At 39.9% G+C, this 17,033-nt stretch overlaps 1 protein-coding gene across 1 annotated transcript in view; it reads left to right on the plus strand.

Moving 5' to 3' along the window:
• Positions 1–11,888: 11,888 nt before the first annotated feature.
• ACTN2 (actinin alpha 2) overlaps positions 11,889–17,033 on the plus strand; it is a 66,973-nt gene continuing 61,828 nt past the window's right edge. The window contains exon 1 of the mRNA XM_036380841.2: positions 11,889–12,292. Within this exon, the coding sequence (XP_036236734.1) occupies positions 12,158–12,292 (135 nt within the window). The 5' untranslated portion in view covers positions 11,889–12,157. The remainder of the gene's footprint in view (positions 12,293–17,033) is intronic.

Here is a 17,033-nt window from a genome sequence, read left to right on the forward strand (position 1 = left end):
ACCATGGGCAGGGACACCTTTCACTAAACCAGGTTACTCAGAGCCACATCCAACCTGGGCCTTTAACACTGCCAAGGTTGAGGCATTTACCACTTCTCTGGGGAACCTGTCCCAGTGCCTCACCACCCTCACATTAAAGAATTTCTTCCCGACATCTAATATAAAGCCACTTTCTTTCAGTTTGTAGCCATTCCCTGTGTCCTGTCACTACAACTCTTGACAAGGAGCCCCTCTCCTCCTTCCCTGTATACTCCCTCAGATAGTGAATAGTTACTGTTACATCTTCACACAACCTTCTCTCCTCCAGGGTGAACAGCACCACCTCTCTCAGCCTGTGTTCATAGAATGGGTGTTTCAATCCTGTTATCAACTTTGTGGCCCCCTCTGGACTTTGTGGTCCCAGCAGTTCCATGTTCTTATGTTGGGAGCACCAGAGCTGGATGCAGCACTCCAGGTGGGGGTCTCACTAGACTAGAAGGGCAGAATCCCCTTCCTTGCCATGCTGCTTTGGATGCAGCCTGGGATTCTTTTGGCTTATTGGACTGTGAGCACACATTGCTTGATTGTGTTGAGTTTTTTGTCAACTGTCACCACTCATTGGTGGTTGACGTTATAGAGAGTTGCAATTCTCACTGCTGGATCAGGCTGAAGGGAGAATAATTCTTGAGTTGAGCTGAAGGGCTGGAAGAAGTTTCCTTGCTAGGCAATGCATCCAGCACATCATTGACTTACTGACCACTGTGGGAGGCTGTGTCATGTTTTCCTGGATTTCCTTGAAAATCTACTGTTGCTTCCCCTAGCCATAAATTCTCATGTTTAGCTGCATTCCAGATCTAATAATAAATAGAAACTCTTTAGAGGGGTAGTGGAAGCTGTTTTGGGGATTTTACTGTATTCAAGTCTTTCTGATATGGTAATACAGACTAAAGGCTTCTGAATCAAAATTGCTGTAAAGGAAGCTTTTAAATATATATTCTACATAAGGAGAAATAAGCCCAAAACTAGCAAACTAGCTTCAGCTAGACACATGCAGAGAAAGCATTGTCTTGAAAAGAGTAGGCAATAGTAATTTTCGTAAATCCATTTGAGGTAGTCTAGTTTATCCTAAGAGCATTAGGGAGAGCAAGGAAGACAAATGGAGAAGGTAAAGAATGGAAGAAAAAAAGCTGTTCTTTCAGTGCAGAGCTGCTTGATGAATAGTGACTTTTTTGTTTGTGTAAAAAAGTCAGCTAGAAAGTTGGATTACAGAGACTACATAATAGTTGCAATGAAAAGTAGGAAAAATGTCTCTCATGATTGCTGTGAATGTATAGTCCTTTGTCATGCTCTGATGTTTCTTAGCCTGGGGAGTACAATACTGGAGTGTATAAATTAACTGTTTTTATGAAAAGGTGCCTGTGCCAGACAATCTGCTGAGAGAGTAGGTGTTATAGATCTGCTGTGTGGTAGTTGTGACTCACAGTTATTTAATGCACTGGGAGAACTTGGAAGTTGGAGTGTAGCAATGTGGCCATTGGGGACTTGGGTGTAATGAACAATAATGACAGTAGCGTGTACTAGACATGTCTCATTGTTCATAGCAGGGCTGTAAACAGGAGGAGAGACAATAAACTGAAGGATGGGAAGGAGGAAGAAGTGATCAATAGGGGACATGCTTAACACTTTTCTTACTGCAGTGTATATCTTGCAATCACCTCCTTCAGTTGCCTGTTAATCAAGCAAGTCACAGGTGTTGGCACAGCAGCAGATCTCACTCACCCATTCCTGACCTGTAGTTGTTCAAACTTCTATTTGCTTGTCAGCCAGCCACTTTTTGTGTCTTTTTAAAAATGTTATGATGAATCACAGCTCTTTCCCTGAAGAAGAAATAGTGTTGTTCCTATCTGGATGCACTAAATACAGATTCCAGCCTTTTTCCCAGGCTGGCCGCTGAAATCTGTGTTGCTTTCATTTCTTCATTTGTCCCAGCCACTGCCAGTCCATGGGCCTTTTCTGCAACTGGTGAATACATGATTTAAACTACAGTGAGCTCACAACTTTATATGACAGTTCCTGAAAACAGGTATGGTCTGCTTTCAAAGAATATTTATTTGCTGGTTTTGCTGTTCAATTATATTCAGTTACATATTTGGTTTATCCATATTCTAAAGTTTAATTATTTTACATATTTTTGTGTAGGAATGAGTTATATGTTCATGTAATGCCTGGCACAGTGGCACTGTAAACACAGTGAGAAACAGAACATTTTTTAATGTTTGTGTATGTATATATGTGTACATATATGAGAGATATTAATACTGTTATATTTTAAGAGTATTAAAGAGTTAGAAAGTGCATTCTCATGATACTGAGTCACATAGAGTATCTTCAGTCACAAAAATCCCCCAATTCTTTTCTGTGTTTCAGTGCCATTTGAAAAAATGGCTTTTGTTTATGCTTTCATTGTGGATTAGAAACTGTTTGTGCTCTTATGTATTGTGGGGATTCTTGGAGGGGAAAAAACCCCTGTTTTTAGAAGAAATGGTGTGTTAGATGAGGGTATGCATCTGAGTTTTACTAATAAGCCTACATCTCCAGATTTACTGATTACTAGAGGCATCATGGTTTCAGATTTAAAATAGTGGCCCTGCTGTTTCTGTGCCTTGCATGAAGTAGTCTTGACAACTGGCAATGTTCTAGATAACTGCTACCAGCTCTTACTGACAAGTGTATGTCAGTGGTTTCTCCGGTGTGTCTCTCACTCTCTGACACTCTGCCTGCACTGTCCATATTGGGAACTTAGGGGAGTTCTCTGCAGGGAAACTACTTGAGAGACAACTTAGAGACCCCGTGACATCAGAGGCAATTCCTTGGATACACAGAGATGAGAGAACTATTTCTACACAATGCTTGACAGGCACATAGTGTAGGGCCAGGAAGGCAGCCTGGCCTTGAACATGTAGTGGAGGGGAGTGTGGAGTACTGAGCATTAGGTGCTTCTGGCACTGATGCTGATACATTAATTTTAAATAAGCCTGATAGTAAAACACTTCCTGCTGTGATACTCTCAAGTACTGCATGGGAGAGGTTGCACTTCAGAATCTTTCTCACTTTACTTACAGTACTTTGGTCTGTATTACCTGCTGATTCTTAACAGTATGGTGGTGTGTGCGGCTTGTTTTAATTTGCAGAGGGGCAACAAAACACTTTAAACAATTTATGACTAATTTAATGAAAAGTCTGGTCTGTGGCAATGTAACACATTTAATGACTCTTGTGTGAACTGTAGCAGACAGATCTGAGATGCAAAACATGATGTTATTTCTTGAGCAGATGCTGTAAGGGTTATGCAACTGCTGGCTACATTAGAAGCCTTTAGTGCTTTTCTTGATGTTGTGTATGAATTGTCTTCCAATTCAGAACCCATTTAAAATTACTTAATTGTGCTATAACTAATTATAAATAAAGTATAAATTATCTTAAAAAAATAAAGATCACAATTTAATTCATGGTGGATTGTGCCAGAGTTAAGTTTTCCAAGCTGTTTTGTATGTATCAGAATGCAGACTTTATTTGCATAGTCACAAAATTTTTTCCCAGAAATTGTGCTTTGTTTAGTGTACTGCATAAGGCGTGCTCAACACCATTATGATTTTTCTTCTTGGTTCAGTGAATGTCTGTTGCACTCAGTTGGTGCATGTTCCCAAATATATAATTTATGGTTTTCTGCTCTGGTCATCAAAGTATTTGTACTTGTCTTCAAGTATTCCAAATTTATCTGGTATTTGATTTCACATACTTCCTTATACATGACAGTATTAATATTATTCCTGGTCTATAGAAAGAAAACTGAGGGACTTGGTCCAAACTGTATATACTTCCATTTCCCTATACAGTCCATCGTTTTAGGGTAATGAATGCTGTTTGTATGGAATTTGTCTTTTCTTTTATGTGCTTTACAGAGTACAGTTGCATACTGCACTTTTCCCCACTGAGTAAGCCTGATGGTTTGAACCTTTAGGCCCATCAAAATCGTAAATTTTCCTGGTATTTCCATCATGCACCGTTTTAAGCCTTCTCTCCTGCAACTGGAAGTGCAGTGACTCCTAATTTCCACCGCTGGTACTGTCACAGTAAAAAATCAGGCCCTACAAATTTAGAGTCTGAACAGCCTGATCTTCCACAGATCATCTGTGTGCCGGGGTTACCAATGAAAGTGGTACAAGAGGAATCACTGAACCATGGGGGAACAAATGAAAAAGTGTCATGGTGTTCTAGAAACACATACGTGACAAAATAATTTCCTGTAGAGAAGCCTCATATATTTGAGTCCATTCATTTGAATTGCAAAATGAACTTTCTGCAGAATGTTTTTATCTGGGAAGATGTGTTCAGATTGTATCTACTGAAAAATTAAAGTGGGAGTTCGTATAAATACATGTGGAGCCTTACAGCCTGTAGGGGTAATTCCACCTTTGTTGCTGACTCCACCTCCAGTAACTGTTCATATGAACTGAAAAGTTACCTAGAACAGCTTCTGGCTTAGGAAAAAAACCCCACACATGCTGAATTTGGTTCCGCTGTGAAATTCTGGAAGATTACAGCTATTCTGAATTTGACTACAGGACCCAAAAGAGATCTAGACTGCCCTTTAGCCAATTTATTGTAAAAATGAACTAGTTTCAAAGTGAAGAAACATTTAAATGCTCTCCTGTCCTCCTTTGCTTATGCTTAACTGAACTTAGGCAGGGAGAGAGGTTAGCTAGTTAAGAAACAGAGGACTTGTCAACATTCAGAGGGATTGAAAATAGACAAGAGCCTTCACCATGAGTAGGTTGTGGTTGGTAGATCTCAAGAGCAGGCCAATACTGGAAAGTGTGTAAAACTGATACTTATTTCTCCTGACATAAGAATATGTCTGAGGTTGGTGAAAGGGATCATAGCTGAAAGGAAACAATTGTCTTTAAAACCGAATTGGAAAATTCAGGCCTAGAGCAATGTTCGTGCCATGTCTGATGCAAAAGCAGCATTTTCTCAGTGCTGGTTCTTAATGCAGCTGAGTGTCAGAGTAAGACTTTGTTGGACAGCATGGAAGGATGACAGTTCTGGAAAAGGAAAACTTGTGCTATCCATAAAGAACATAATTATCGCTGTTTGGCAGTAATTCATGTTGTGCCTAATACTGCTGTATACAAGGATGAATTTGCTGCTTTTATTGATCTCTATCTCTTCTGTGGAATGAATAATAAATAGATAGTATTCCTTTTTGCAAACTGGCCATTTGTTCAACCAGGTTGCCTTCTTGATTGTGTAACTTGAGTATCATTGATGTTAGTGATATTACACTGGTGTATCTGGAAAAAGAAATGAGGGCATTGAGACTGCAACTTGTCAAAGGTCAGTCAGTCAATGTGTACAAATGCTGAGTTTAGAACACAGCAGTGCCTGATGTCCTGTGCCCATAATCTCTACCTCATACCTCAGTGATTTAAAACCTGTGTCCCTCAGATAATTGTTGTCTGGAAGCTAGCTTAGTTGATGGTGTTTGTTTCTAGATAAATGCATCTTTTCTTTGCACTCCTTGTCTCCCACACACCCCTCTCTCATTGTGACCAAAACTATTCCTGAACAATGTGCTGCCATTTTAGATGGCGGTCTCAGTGAAATAATTTAAGGGTCACAGGCTGGCCTACAATGGGATTTTTTAACTGGTTGTATTAATGAATTACAAATTATATCATCAGTTGCAGCTTTCTCATCGCCCTCGTCACACAGGGCTTACTTAGTATCTCTGTGTGGTAAAGCTAAGCCAGCATAAAATAGGAACAGAAGCAGTATTCTGGGAACACATGATGTGTGAAGGTTTCTTCAAAAGGTTCGTAACAGGCCATGCTATACCCCTAGTCCTGCCCCTTGCATTCTCATCACTGAACCATTTTTAAAATCCTGGATCTGTCTCGCCATTTTTTCCACTATTACGCCAGCCCTATTTGTAGTTTCCCCACCTGTTACTGTGTGTATTGCTCCATAGCTTCAGTGTGCCAAGACTGACTGCAGTGTGGTATATAAGTTACAATATACTTTTCCCAGTTTTTCCTTTGCCCACTTCTAATCTGTGCAAAGCATCTATCAAAGCTTCTGATTTTATTTAGTCCATGATCCAATCTGTCTTTGTGAGTTGCACCTATCCTGACAAGAACCATTAAATCAAAAAGACATTTGTGAGAGTCTAGCTCAAGGGATATGGGACTGCAGGTGTCATGGTTCCTTATGAATAGAAATGCATCAGAGTGGGAAGTCTGAGGGATCTGATCTTGTGCAGTGGTGTCTGGCAGTGCCATCCTAGAGGGTTTGCCCAGCTATGTTACACCTTTCAGCACTCTCCTTGCAGTTTGTGATTGTTACTATGTATCACAGTACTGCCTAGTGGCTCTGGCAGAGACCAGATGTTGATTGATTCGTACTGCCCTGAGCCCTCTCTGAGATCCAGGGCCATCTGCTGTGCAGGATGCAGGGCTCTAAGCATGGCCCTACAAACAGTGGGAACCCTGCCTCCAGGGTATAAGGGACCCTAAATCCCTGCCGTTCTAGAATAATGCTGGGCATGTTTGGGTGCAGGCCACACACAGTCAGGAGAGGCGAACACGGAGGGGAAGGATGTGTGATAGGTGAAGCACACTGTAATCATAATTGTTGTGTAGATCCCCCAGGGCTTTTAGACAGACAAAGCCTCTGCTCCTGTGATTTCTTTCCTAGGTGGACATTAGGGGCCAAAGGAAGCATTGCTGATAGTTTCAGAGATGGCAGAGTGCAGCACAATAAGCTCATTTCTCTCAATGAGAGTAATCTGACAAACTAACACTCAGATTTTTGGGAAAATTTTATCTGAATTGATTTGCTCAAGGTCAGATAAGGGCATCTTGAGCTGGCATGGTCACACCACATCTCAGCCCCGTGATTTTCCTTCCACACAAAGGGTTGGCAAAAGCTGGTGATGTCAGTGCAGTCAGCATTTTCTCCATACCCCTGAAGCCCAAGCTATGCTTTGGTAGTATTTGTTGGTCCCATAAATGTTTCTTGCTACACTTCATCCATGGCTGAATTCCAGGGACAGAGCAAGTAGTCTCTATATATAGCTGATGAAACACTTTGGGGTCTTCTGACAATGACAGTTGTTACTATGAAGCCAGTAGATGAATGTTTTCTGTTCTTTCTTAATTTTTATTTCCAAACCTGTCACTGGAAATAATATACTTTAAAAAAAGGAATTAGCTACTATCTAGTTACTATCACCACATATGACTAGCGTGGAATTTTTCAGAGTCAAAGTTTGTGCCTCTTGGTGCTAAATGTGGGAGGGCTAAATATGCTCAGTGCCCACAGTGCTTTTCCTTAGCTCAGACAAAATTGAGGGTTTTGTTCCCAGATGTATGTCTCTGTTCTCTCTTTCTGTTTTTCTTTTTTATGTGTTGGTTTCAAAAATATTAAGTGAATTTAAAATTTATTCATACTACCTTTACAAAATGAATTTAATTCCTTGGTTTTCATCTTACAATATAGTGTATTTTTTACATGGAAGAAGGCAAGGTTATATTTATTGTATTGCAAAAAAAAACAACAAACCCCAAAACACCTCTAATAAAATATGAATGCATTTTATAAAACCTAACTTTCTGCTTAGCTTTGTTAGGGAAATTGATGCATAATTTTTAACAGAATCCAACATTTTGGCCCAATCTAAATCATAATTTTCTTAAATAATTCAGATTTTTGTTGGTTAAGAATTAAACTAGTGGATATTTGCTACAAGGAAAAATATATTTTATGTCCAAGTCACAGATATGGCATGCTTTGAAAAGAAAAGGCTTTTTGATCCCTGTTTTAAGATTCTCTTAACAGTTTATACAGAAGAATAGTCACTTTGAATTTATTTTCTTTTACCTTTCATTGACTTCTTTCTTGAGAAAGCATCGTACTGTTCTTTTTCACAAAGAAGCAGGCAGTGACTAGGACAAGATGATTACTTAGACTCAATGGCCGATTGAGCTCTCATAAGGTTCTTTTATCTTCCTGTGGCCTTTCTGAGACAGTTTTGGCAGATATGAACTATTGTGCTCCGACACAGAAGTGTTACAGCTGAAAACTGATGGTGACCATTTTGATGTCAATTGATTGTTTCACAGGCAATTATTGAAGTAGAGAAATCTGGCTCATTTCTTATTCTAGATCTCATTAGGTTCAAATAGAAGAATGATCTGGTGAAACACTCTTGCAGTGTTCAGCATTTTTGAACTTTTAATAAAAGTTGTCAGTTTATTCTACAATTCTGTGAGAGGGGAAGTGTAAGAAACGTGTTGAAGGATTGAAAATCTGAGAAACAGTAAAAATGCTGAATGACAGAGTTCTTGAAAGAATGGTATGATGGCTTTTGACAAGTAAATGAGTGTTAAATATAAACTCTGTCAAAACCTTCAGTTTCATTAAGAAGAATGGTAGAGATTAATGTCCTTTAGGTAGAAAAGCCTTTTGTTTCTCCAGGAGCTTCATGCAAAGCATACAGCAGGCTTTCACTTGGGTGGTACTTGTGTGAACTCCCAGACCTGATGCTAGGAAAGATCTGGCCTTTTGGTGTTCCTCATGCAGGGGAAGTGATGCCTGCTTGCCACAGTGGGTTTGAAGCACCATTCTCCTGGGTAGGCCCTTACTAGTTTATATGTTAGCATGAACTACAGCTGCACATCTTCTGCCAAATAAAAGACAAAAGTAGTTGACAATTCAGCTCTGCCATCTCTACTCCTGATCTCCCCTGCCACCTTATTTTTTCTAATCTGTTTGGCAGTCATGAGTATTCTTTTGTCTTGCCTCATTGTAAACAGTCTGTGTCATTTCTGCCTTAAATATACTTGCTGACTTTCAGGTATGTTGCCATGTCAGCTTCAGACTCCCTATTCACATAGTTTTTGTTTCTTTCTTTTTCTCTCTTGGAGACTTTTGTCTTTTCTTTCCTCCTCAGGTTACTTATTTATTTTTGGTTTTATTTTCTTTATCTTTAGGCATACATGGCTGTGCAACTCTGCCAGCTTTATTTGGGAATAATCCTAACTTACCTCAGATGTGGGAAGAAGCTTGGTGAAGCAAACTGCTTTATTCATAGCACTGTGCTAGGCACAGCTTTCCTATTCTCTGAAGTGGAAAGGGAGCAGAAAGAGGCAGCTCCCTTTCCACTTCACATTTGGCTGTCTTTCCACTACAGACCTCCATTCATATGCTTCTCATTACCATCTGCACAGTTAGTTTATAAAATTAAATTAAAGTAGTAAACAAAATACCAGATACTACTCCTAAAGCTCCATCTATAAATATCTCCCTTGCCTACTCATGCTGTCTGATTAAGAGACAGTAAGCAGTTAGTTAGAGAACCTAGAACAGGTCAGATTCCATCAAGAGAGGCAGGATTTTTTAAAAAAATTGGGCTACTCCATTTAGCTTTCTGTTTCAAAGGTAAAAAGCCCAATGTTCCCAAAATGCACACTGACAATGTTGAAGCCTCCTATTTTGACATTTTCAGAATTAAAATATTTCAGAATGAAAAATCTTTTTTTGTTCCAAAATGGACTAATATAACATAGCCGAAGTAGGTCTTGAGACACTCGATTTTTTTAATCTCTCCAGCTAGCTGAGAGATACTATGGTTCTGGCTGTTGGTTCCTAGGAACAACGAAGGCATTTTTGTTTTATTTGCTTTGTTATCAAGTGGTGTTTACCTGTGTACAGAGTAAACACGGAAAAATGAACAGTACCTTTGCAGCAGTGGCTAGCTGTATTTTAAGAAAATCCAGTTATTTTATGAAAAACTTAATAACCTTCATTAAGAATTCTAGAAAATTTGGGTAAGATGTCCTTTGATTTCTAGAAATCCAGACATGGGTCTGATTCCAGTCCTAATTCACAGTGTGCTTGGATACTCTTTTTCAAAGAAATTCTTTGCCAAAGCACCTCAGCTTTTATTTCATAACTGAGGTGGGCACCCTGGCCCATATTAGAGGGTGAGGATCAAAAAATAAAATGTGGGTTGTAGCTAATACCTCCCTGTATGAAGCCATCAGTACCTGTAAGGCTCACCTGTACTGCACAGCGGGGACCTGTGCAGAACCATTTCTATCCATGTAGATCCCCAGACACAGCAGTGCCAAGGAAAGGCACAAAGCTGGTTGCAATGGTTCCCCTCTAATGAGGGAGTGCATGGAAGGTCACTGGTTTCATCAGTGCAGGAGAGCTCTTTGCATGGGGGACAGCTCTGGGTCACAGCATCACAATTTATGTGTACTTCTAGGACCTCTCTGGCTTCTTCCTGTATTTCCTTTAGAAACTTCTCCTGTGCTCGATATAGCAAATAAGAAGAAATGGGTTTAGTGACTTTGAAGGCTTCAATTATCATTTAAGTGATTGCAGTTAGACTTGTATTGAATTCCAAAGGCGACTACCAAGCTATAAAAATAAACCACACAAGTTGCACCAGCATACATGTAATGTGTACACACATGAACTATGTTGCTTTGTAATTGCTATTTGATCTGGTCTCAGAGTATCCTAAGAGAATGCTCATTTGTATTTGAGCAAAAAAGGCTAAGCATAGCATTTGCTTTGGTATGTAGATAGAAGTGTAGCAACCTTGAAAGTATTTGCAGTGAGCAGGTGAAGAGCATGTGGTTCTGTCTGGCTTCTTAGATTTGGAATTTCATTTTTAGACTGTTTATCTCACAGTATGTACATCAGTCTTCAGGAGTTCAGCTTGCTGTTATTGCATGAATTGTTGCAATCCTCTTCTGAATTCCAATTTGCAACCTTGGTGCTGCATTTACCAAGTTTTTTTGAGCTGAGGAGTAGGTATTTTCTGTGCATGTGTGCATATTTTTCTATATTGCTTGGAGTTAAGGGATAGAAAGTGAATTGGAAGAAAACAGAGCTTTAGCTAGCAATATGAAATCGAGGGTATATGCTGTCTAGGTGTAAATTCTCCTGGTTATTCATTCCCATTGGTTTGGAGACCTACTCAGCCTTTAATGAGCACAGTTTTCCCTTACAAGTTACCTTGTAACTTGCGGTTTCCAAAAGCTCAGCTTTGGGTGAGCATTTTCGTTTTCTAGGTGAGGTTGGTGTTGTATCCAGTGTGGACACCGCTAGAGAAGATGACCTTGGCTGATGATAGGTGCAGGCACGGATGACAAGCTCCATGAAGAACGTGGTAAACTTGCCAATTCCCAGAAGAAACATTGTTGCCAAAGCAGCTGAAACGAGAGGGCACGGGAGATACCGGACATGCTTGCCAGGATGTTTGATCTCAGCGCTATCCTTTGAGATTTTGCCCTGTGGAACACACGGGCAAATGGCTCCTGCCGCACACTTGTAAAGTTACTGGCTCCACAGAGCTTTGTATGTGCTTCTTGGTGCCCGCTTTTGGATATACTGAGCGTGGGTTTTGGCGAAAATACATGTGTTGCTTTTTAAAGCTGTGTTTCCATGCTGTCTGGTTAACTCCAGACCCATTTCCACTGGAAAACGTTTCATCGCTTGGGTGTCCTTGCTGGGCTGGCTCGTGTAATCCTTAATCTGAAAGTGCCAAGTGGCTCAAGGCGGGACGCGGGCTCAGACTACCGCTGAGCAGTGTCGAACCGCATTAGCAGTTGGTAGGCGGCCCTCGGGCAGCAGGAGTACGTGTCGGTAAGAGAGAAAGAGCCCAAAGCAGAGGCCAGGCGGGTATCAGGCTGAAGAGCGGGCGGGCCGGGGCGCTGGGCAGCGCTGCCCGCCCGGTGCCCGCGGCGGGGCCGGCGCCGCGCCCGAGCGCCACGTGACGGCCCGGCGGGGATAATAAGCGGCGGCGCGGAGCCGCGCCGGGCTCCTCCGCAGGGTCAGCCACAGGCACCGACAGCAGCAGCCGGCAGGGACAGGACACAGGGAGCGAGGGAAGGAAGGTCATCACAGGTCAGCGCCTACCTGGCAGTTTCAGCCTCTGCTCTCAGCAAGATTAGTCAATATTCGTTTCCTGTCACCTTGCAAAAAGAAAAAAAGGGGAAAAAAAAGAAGGAAAAAAGACACCGATATCTACAACCTCTCAGCAAGTAAACTAAAGTTAAATCGTAGTAGAAGCCAGAGCAGCTGAAGCTGATCCCCGGGCAGCATGAATAGCATGAATCAGATAGAAACAAACATGCAGTACACCTACAACTATGAAGAGGATGAGTACATGACCCAAGAAGAAGAATGGGACAGGGATCTGCTCCTGGACCCAGCATGGGAGAAACAGCAGAGGAAGGTCTGGAATAATGTGTATCTGTCTGTGTCCTTCTGTGTGGAATGATGCCCTATTTTATTGCCATGCTGTGTCTGGAATTGTTGGGGTTGTACAACCAAGGGACTCTAATAAAATATATTTTATGTTGTATAAACGATTTCTAGAATGTATAGTTGCTATGCCATATTTTTAGTTTAAAGCATTAAATTTTTTAATTCTGAAGTGAAACCTTAAATTATTATTCACGGGGGCCAGGAGTTTATTTTTGTATTGCACTGCAAATATTATGTCAGTACCTCTAGATTTATGTATAAGTATTTCAGTAGCTTTCAACTTCACTTCCTGGGTCTTTCCTTTTGGAAAGCAGACTGAATTGATGTTTGTGCCTGATTGATTTTCAAAAAAGTAAATTGCAGTTGTAGGCAGAGATGAATGAGACTGTTCAAAATAAGTGTGCAGAAAAGTTTGCAATATTTCTGAAAGCAGACTGAGAAGTCACTTCTGAAATTGTGATCTTGCAAGTCAACTCTTATTAGAATTTATTATTTATCTCCATTCTGACTGAATGACCTGACAAGGAAAATATTGCCTAGAAATATATCCAGGCTATATTTGGAAAACTGTATGTCATGATTATTTTCCTATATGCCAGTTCACTGTCTGGGGGAAAAAACCCAACAACATGTCTGTAAACTCCTCAGAATACACAGTTTCAGAAGAGATGCTTTTTGCCTTGTAGGTGTAAGAAAACTATTGTGCCACCAAGTACTGCCCATATTCTTTTTTTTAACACAGGCAGAAATTACGATCCCAGCTGCAGTCATGTCAATGCTTTGGTACTTTAGTAATATTTCCAATATCTAATTTAATGACATTAAGTTTTAAGCAGCACATGGAAAAGAAAGACGAAATAATGCAAAGGATTTATTGCTTTCTAATTTAAAAGGTGATGTTGAAGTCACAGTTGACAGATCTGGGATTAAAAGGTTATCTGCTGGTTACAAGAATGAAAAAAAGGGAAGGGAGTGAGAGACAGTGCTCTGGACAATAAGGCTGAATATACATTTTGCCTAGATGAGCAACTTAAGTAGAAGGTGACAATTTAGATCTAATGACAGTCTGTCCCACTATTACAGCTTCTATAAAAGCTATACTGTAAAAGTGTAATTATAAAAGTTAGAGCTGTTAGAATAGTTGAGGCCAGTGAGTTTGCTTTTCCATTAAAATTTGTAGAAGCAATATTTTTCTCTCAGATTTAGCTTGTAGCTTCCCTCCTTCTGTTATTTGTAGCTGGTTTTGTTCATTTTCTTACATTCATACCTCTTCAGATCCTGCTCTGTGAGGATAAGGGGAGAAGTTCTGTCCTAAATTGAAGTTCACTTTTCTTGATCTACCAGCTGCTGCAACTCCTAACAAATAATTAAGTCGTACTCAAAGCTGGTGTTTGTATTAATTTGTCACTCTTCAGATGGTGAACTATATTTTCATGTTTTATAATGAGAATAAAAATTATCTTAGTGCTAAAGTGCTTTAGTGATTTGAAACCCCTCAGCTGTAAGGGGTTGTGTTACATCTGATAAGGATTCAATTGTCCATTATTTCAGAGAAGGCTGTTTTCAAAAGAAAATGGGCAGGTTACTAGATGCTAATGCACTCTAATGCAGATAAATGTTAAAAAGTAAAGGGAGTTTGGATTAGGTAGACATTCTTACAAGTCTCTTGATTTTTACAGGAAAGCAGGGAGCAATTAAACTGCATTGAAAATTTTATGTTTCCATTCCTCTGAACAAGCAGTACTTCAGCAGAAAGTCAAATTTCCACACTGTCAAATGAAAGCAGACTCTGCTTTGCTTCCATGGAGAATGTGGTTTTGCTACTTAATGTTGCCAATTCCCAGGGTTTAGTTTTAATATTAATGTGATGCCATATTCAAATAAAATTTACAAGAGGGGATCCTTATTCTTCATCTTGGAAAGAAATCTGAATTTATTATTACATGAAAAGTAAGTACTCGCATGATAAAGGGCCTGATAAACTTTGTGGAATGTCAAGGCTTCTATCTTTTCCTAATCTGTGCTAAGACAGTTGCAGAAAGTGCTTTAGTTTCCTTATTCATTAGGGGAAGACTGCAAGTACATGAGCACAGATCTTTGTTCTAACTGGTAATACAATATTCAGAAGTGATCTTGGTGGAGCCCTGGCAGTTGGCAGCATATATTTTCTATGAGATGGTCTTGGAACAAACCAAAAATAAATGCCATTGTTTCTATTGTGGGCTGCCCTCTCCAGACTTGCCATTTCAGTGATATGCCTGGTATGAAATCTGTCAACAGATGCTGGTAACACATGATGACGTCCATAGGATTACAATGGAGGAGACGCCTAATTATAACCATAGTTCATAGAATATTATGGTCTGCTGTAATCCAGGCTCCTTGGTGGTTGCAGATGTCCAAAAATATATGAAGAACACTATAGGAAGGAAAGCTGTGTTGTAGTTCAGCACTATCTCTCTGAATGTGAACAACAATTTCAATGACTTAGTTGAGGTAACAGCCTCAAGCCTGTGTCAGCTCAGGATATCAAAAAAATGCAACAATTTGACCATTTTTGCATTAGACGCTCTTGGCAAAAATTTAAATGTCATTGGGCACTTCAGACAGCAACTTTAAAGAAAGTAAAAATTACATTTTGGGTAGAAATGCTGTCTACTGTAGAAAATAGAGAACCATGGGCTTTGTGTCTTTTGAATATATAGATATGTACCATGAAATAGAAGACTTCAGAAGTCTGCTCCTTGACCCACAACATTTCCACTGCCCATGTGTGCTAAAACAGCAGCTGAAAGATCTATGGAAGTGGCCCCTTGTTTCTTCAGTACTGTACCACACAAAAATAAAGAAGTATTGGAAATTAGAAAGCCTGGCCAGAGAGGGTGGGATTTTCTTTATTCTGCTCTGTAACCCTAGACAAGGTCAAGTCACCTCTGACCTCAGTTTTCTCATTGGTAGAAAGAGGATGCCAGTGACATTTCTAAGAACTGGTAGAAGTGGTTTGTTCTATGGTCTGTCAGACTAGAGATCAGATGTCTTTTAGTTCCTACCTGTGCTGGACTGGAGTGGAAGTGGAAATCATACTAGCTTATAATGGAAGATTTAAAATGTAATTTCTCTTTTCTTCATAGTAAATTTATTTCTTAAGTTTTCTGGAAAAGTTCAACAGACTTCACAAACCTTGTAGTGTCCCCCATATCTCAGTAGAACTAAAAGGAGATCATAAGGAAATGCTGTGTCCCCTAGCTTAGGGAACTAAGTGCAACAATGCTACTTGAAATGCACACACACTGTATTTTTGCAATGTTTTTGATCTGCCAACACTGCTTGGTTAGCCATGTGTTTAACATGGCTCTTGCCTATTTGCAATTTTTGCTGTAAGTAATTATAAGGATGAGTGTGCTTTTTAAAACTTCGACATGCAATGGGGTTTGTTAGATTTCCAAGGAAGGTTGTGAAACAAGTGTGGTCCCTTTTTCAGGGCAGTTGTATTGTAGGGCATTAAACTGAGCTCACATATTTAACATGTGCCTTCAGCAGTCATAAAAATGTGAGTGACACTATTGCCCTAACACATGTAAGGAAAGAACTGGAAACAAGTTCCTTGCCTTACTGCCATTTTTACAGATGAATGATCTTATTCTGGCTTGCTCTGTAGCCCTGGTACCACTTCTTTGTTAATGCAGAAGGGTTTTAATGTAGATGTCAATGTAAATGATAACCATTTGGATGGTGTTATTTATACTGGTATAAAATAAACAAGATGATTTAAAATATTTATTTACTTTGATATTGCCCTCTTTATGAATGCAAATCTACTTGGTGACACTGAACGTTGTGCATGAGTGAGGACTTGGGAAAAGATTCTTAAGGAAAAAAGCTGTGTCTTTTCAGTCTTCAGCAGTGCATATCAGATTACTTTTCAAGTGTGACCTATAAGGATTTATCTGTATTACCTCCTTTGGCTGGTAATATGACTCCTGTTGTCCTTGCAAGCAAAAAAAAAAAAAAAAAACAAAAAACCATTTGGAAGTCATGTGTATGGCAAATTATTTGGCAGGGCTATCAGAACTATAGATTATGGACAATGTTCTTATTTTTATGTTGCCGCAGCTTTATTAAGTTCAGCAGGTTTGTGAGGTTCTCTTTCTGAAAGAGAAATTGACCTTGTGTTCAGTCTGACTTCAGAGTCTATAAATAGAGTTACAGTCAGTATCCCGGATTTACTCTACAGTTTGCTTGGTCTTCTATGGATGGAATTTAAGTTGCTTTCTTATCAGAAACCTCTTCCTGTCAGTGGAGAGGTGGAAAGAAACAACTTCATTCCTCACTGGGCAAGAAAAATAAGCAAGGATAAATGAATGAAAGATAAGTGTAAGGCAGAACAGGGTTGGCAGGAGAGGCTGACGCCACCAACAAAATTAAATTCTACAGAACCACTTCTCATGGACTTACAGGCTCCAGATTGAAACAGTTGTGGAGATTATAATGACATTTTCAATGTGTAGAGGGCATTCCAGCCTAGGTCTTCCTCTGTTACTGAGATTATCTGGAAATAAAATTGGCTTGGGTTTTGTTTTGTTTGTTTTAAACCATGTAAAATTCTTTCCTTGAATAATGAGCCTTGGTGTTAGGCTCATATGGCAGACACAGAAACCACCACTAGAGGGTTTTTACTGAGGTGGCACTTTTTACCCACTTGGAATACC

The sequence above is a fragment of the Molothrus ater genome, chromosome 3 (assembly GCF_012460135.2).
Source record: "Molothrus ater isolate BHLD 08-10-18 breed brown headed cowbird chromosome 3, BPBGC_Mater_1.1, whole genome shotgun sequence".
Classification (NCBI taxonomy): Eukaryota; Metazoa; Chordata; class Aves; order Passeriformes; family Icteridae; genus Molothrus; species Molothrus ater.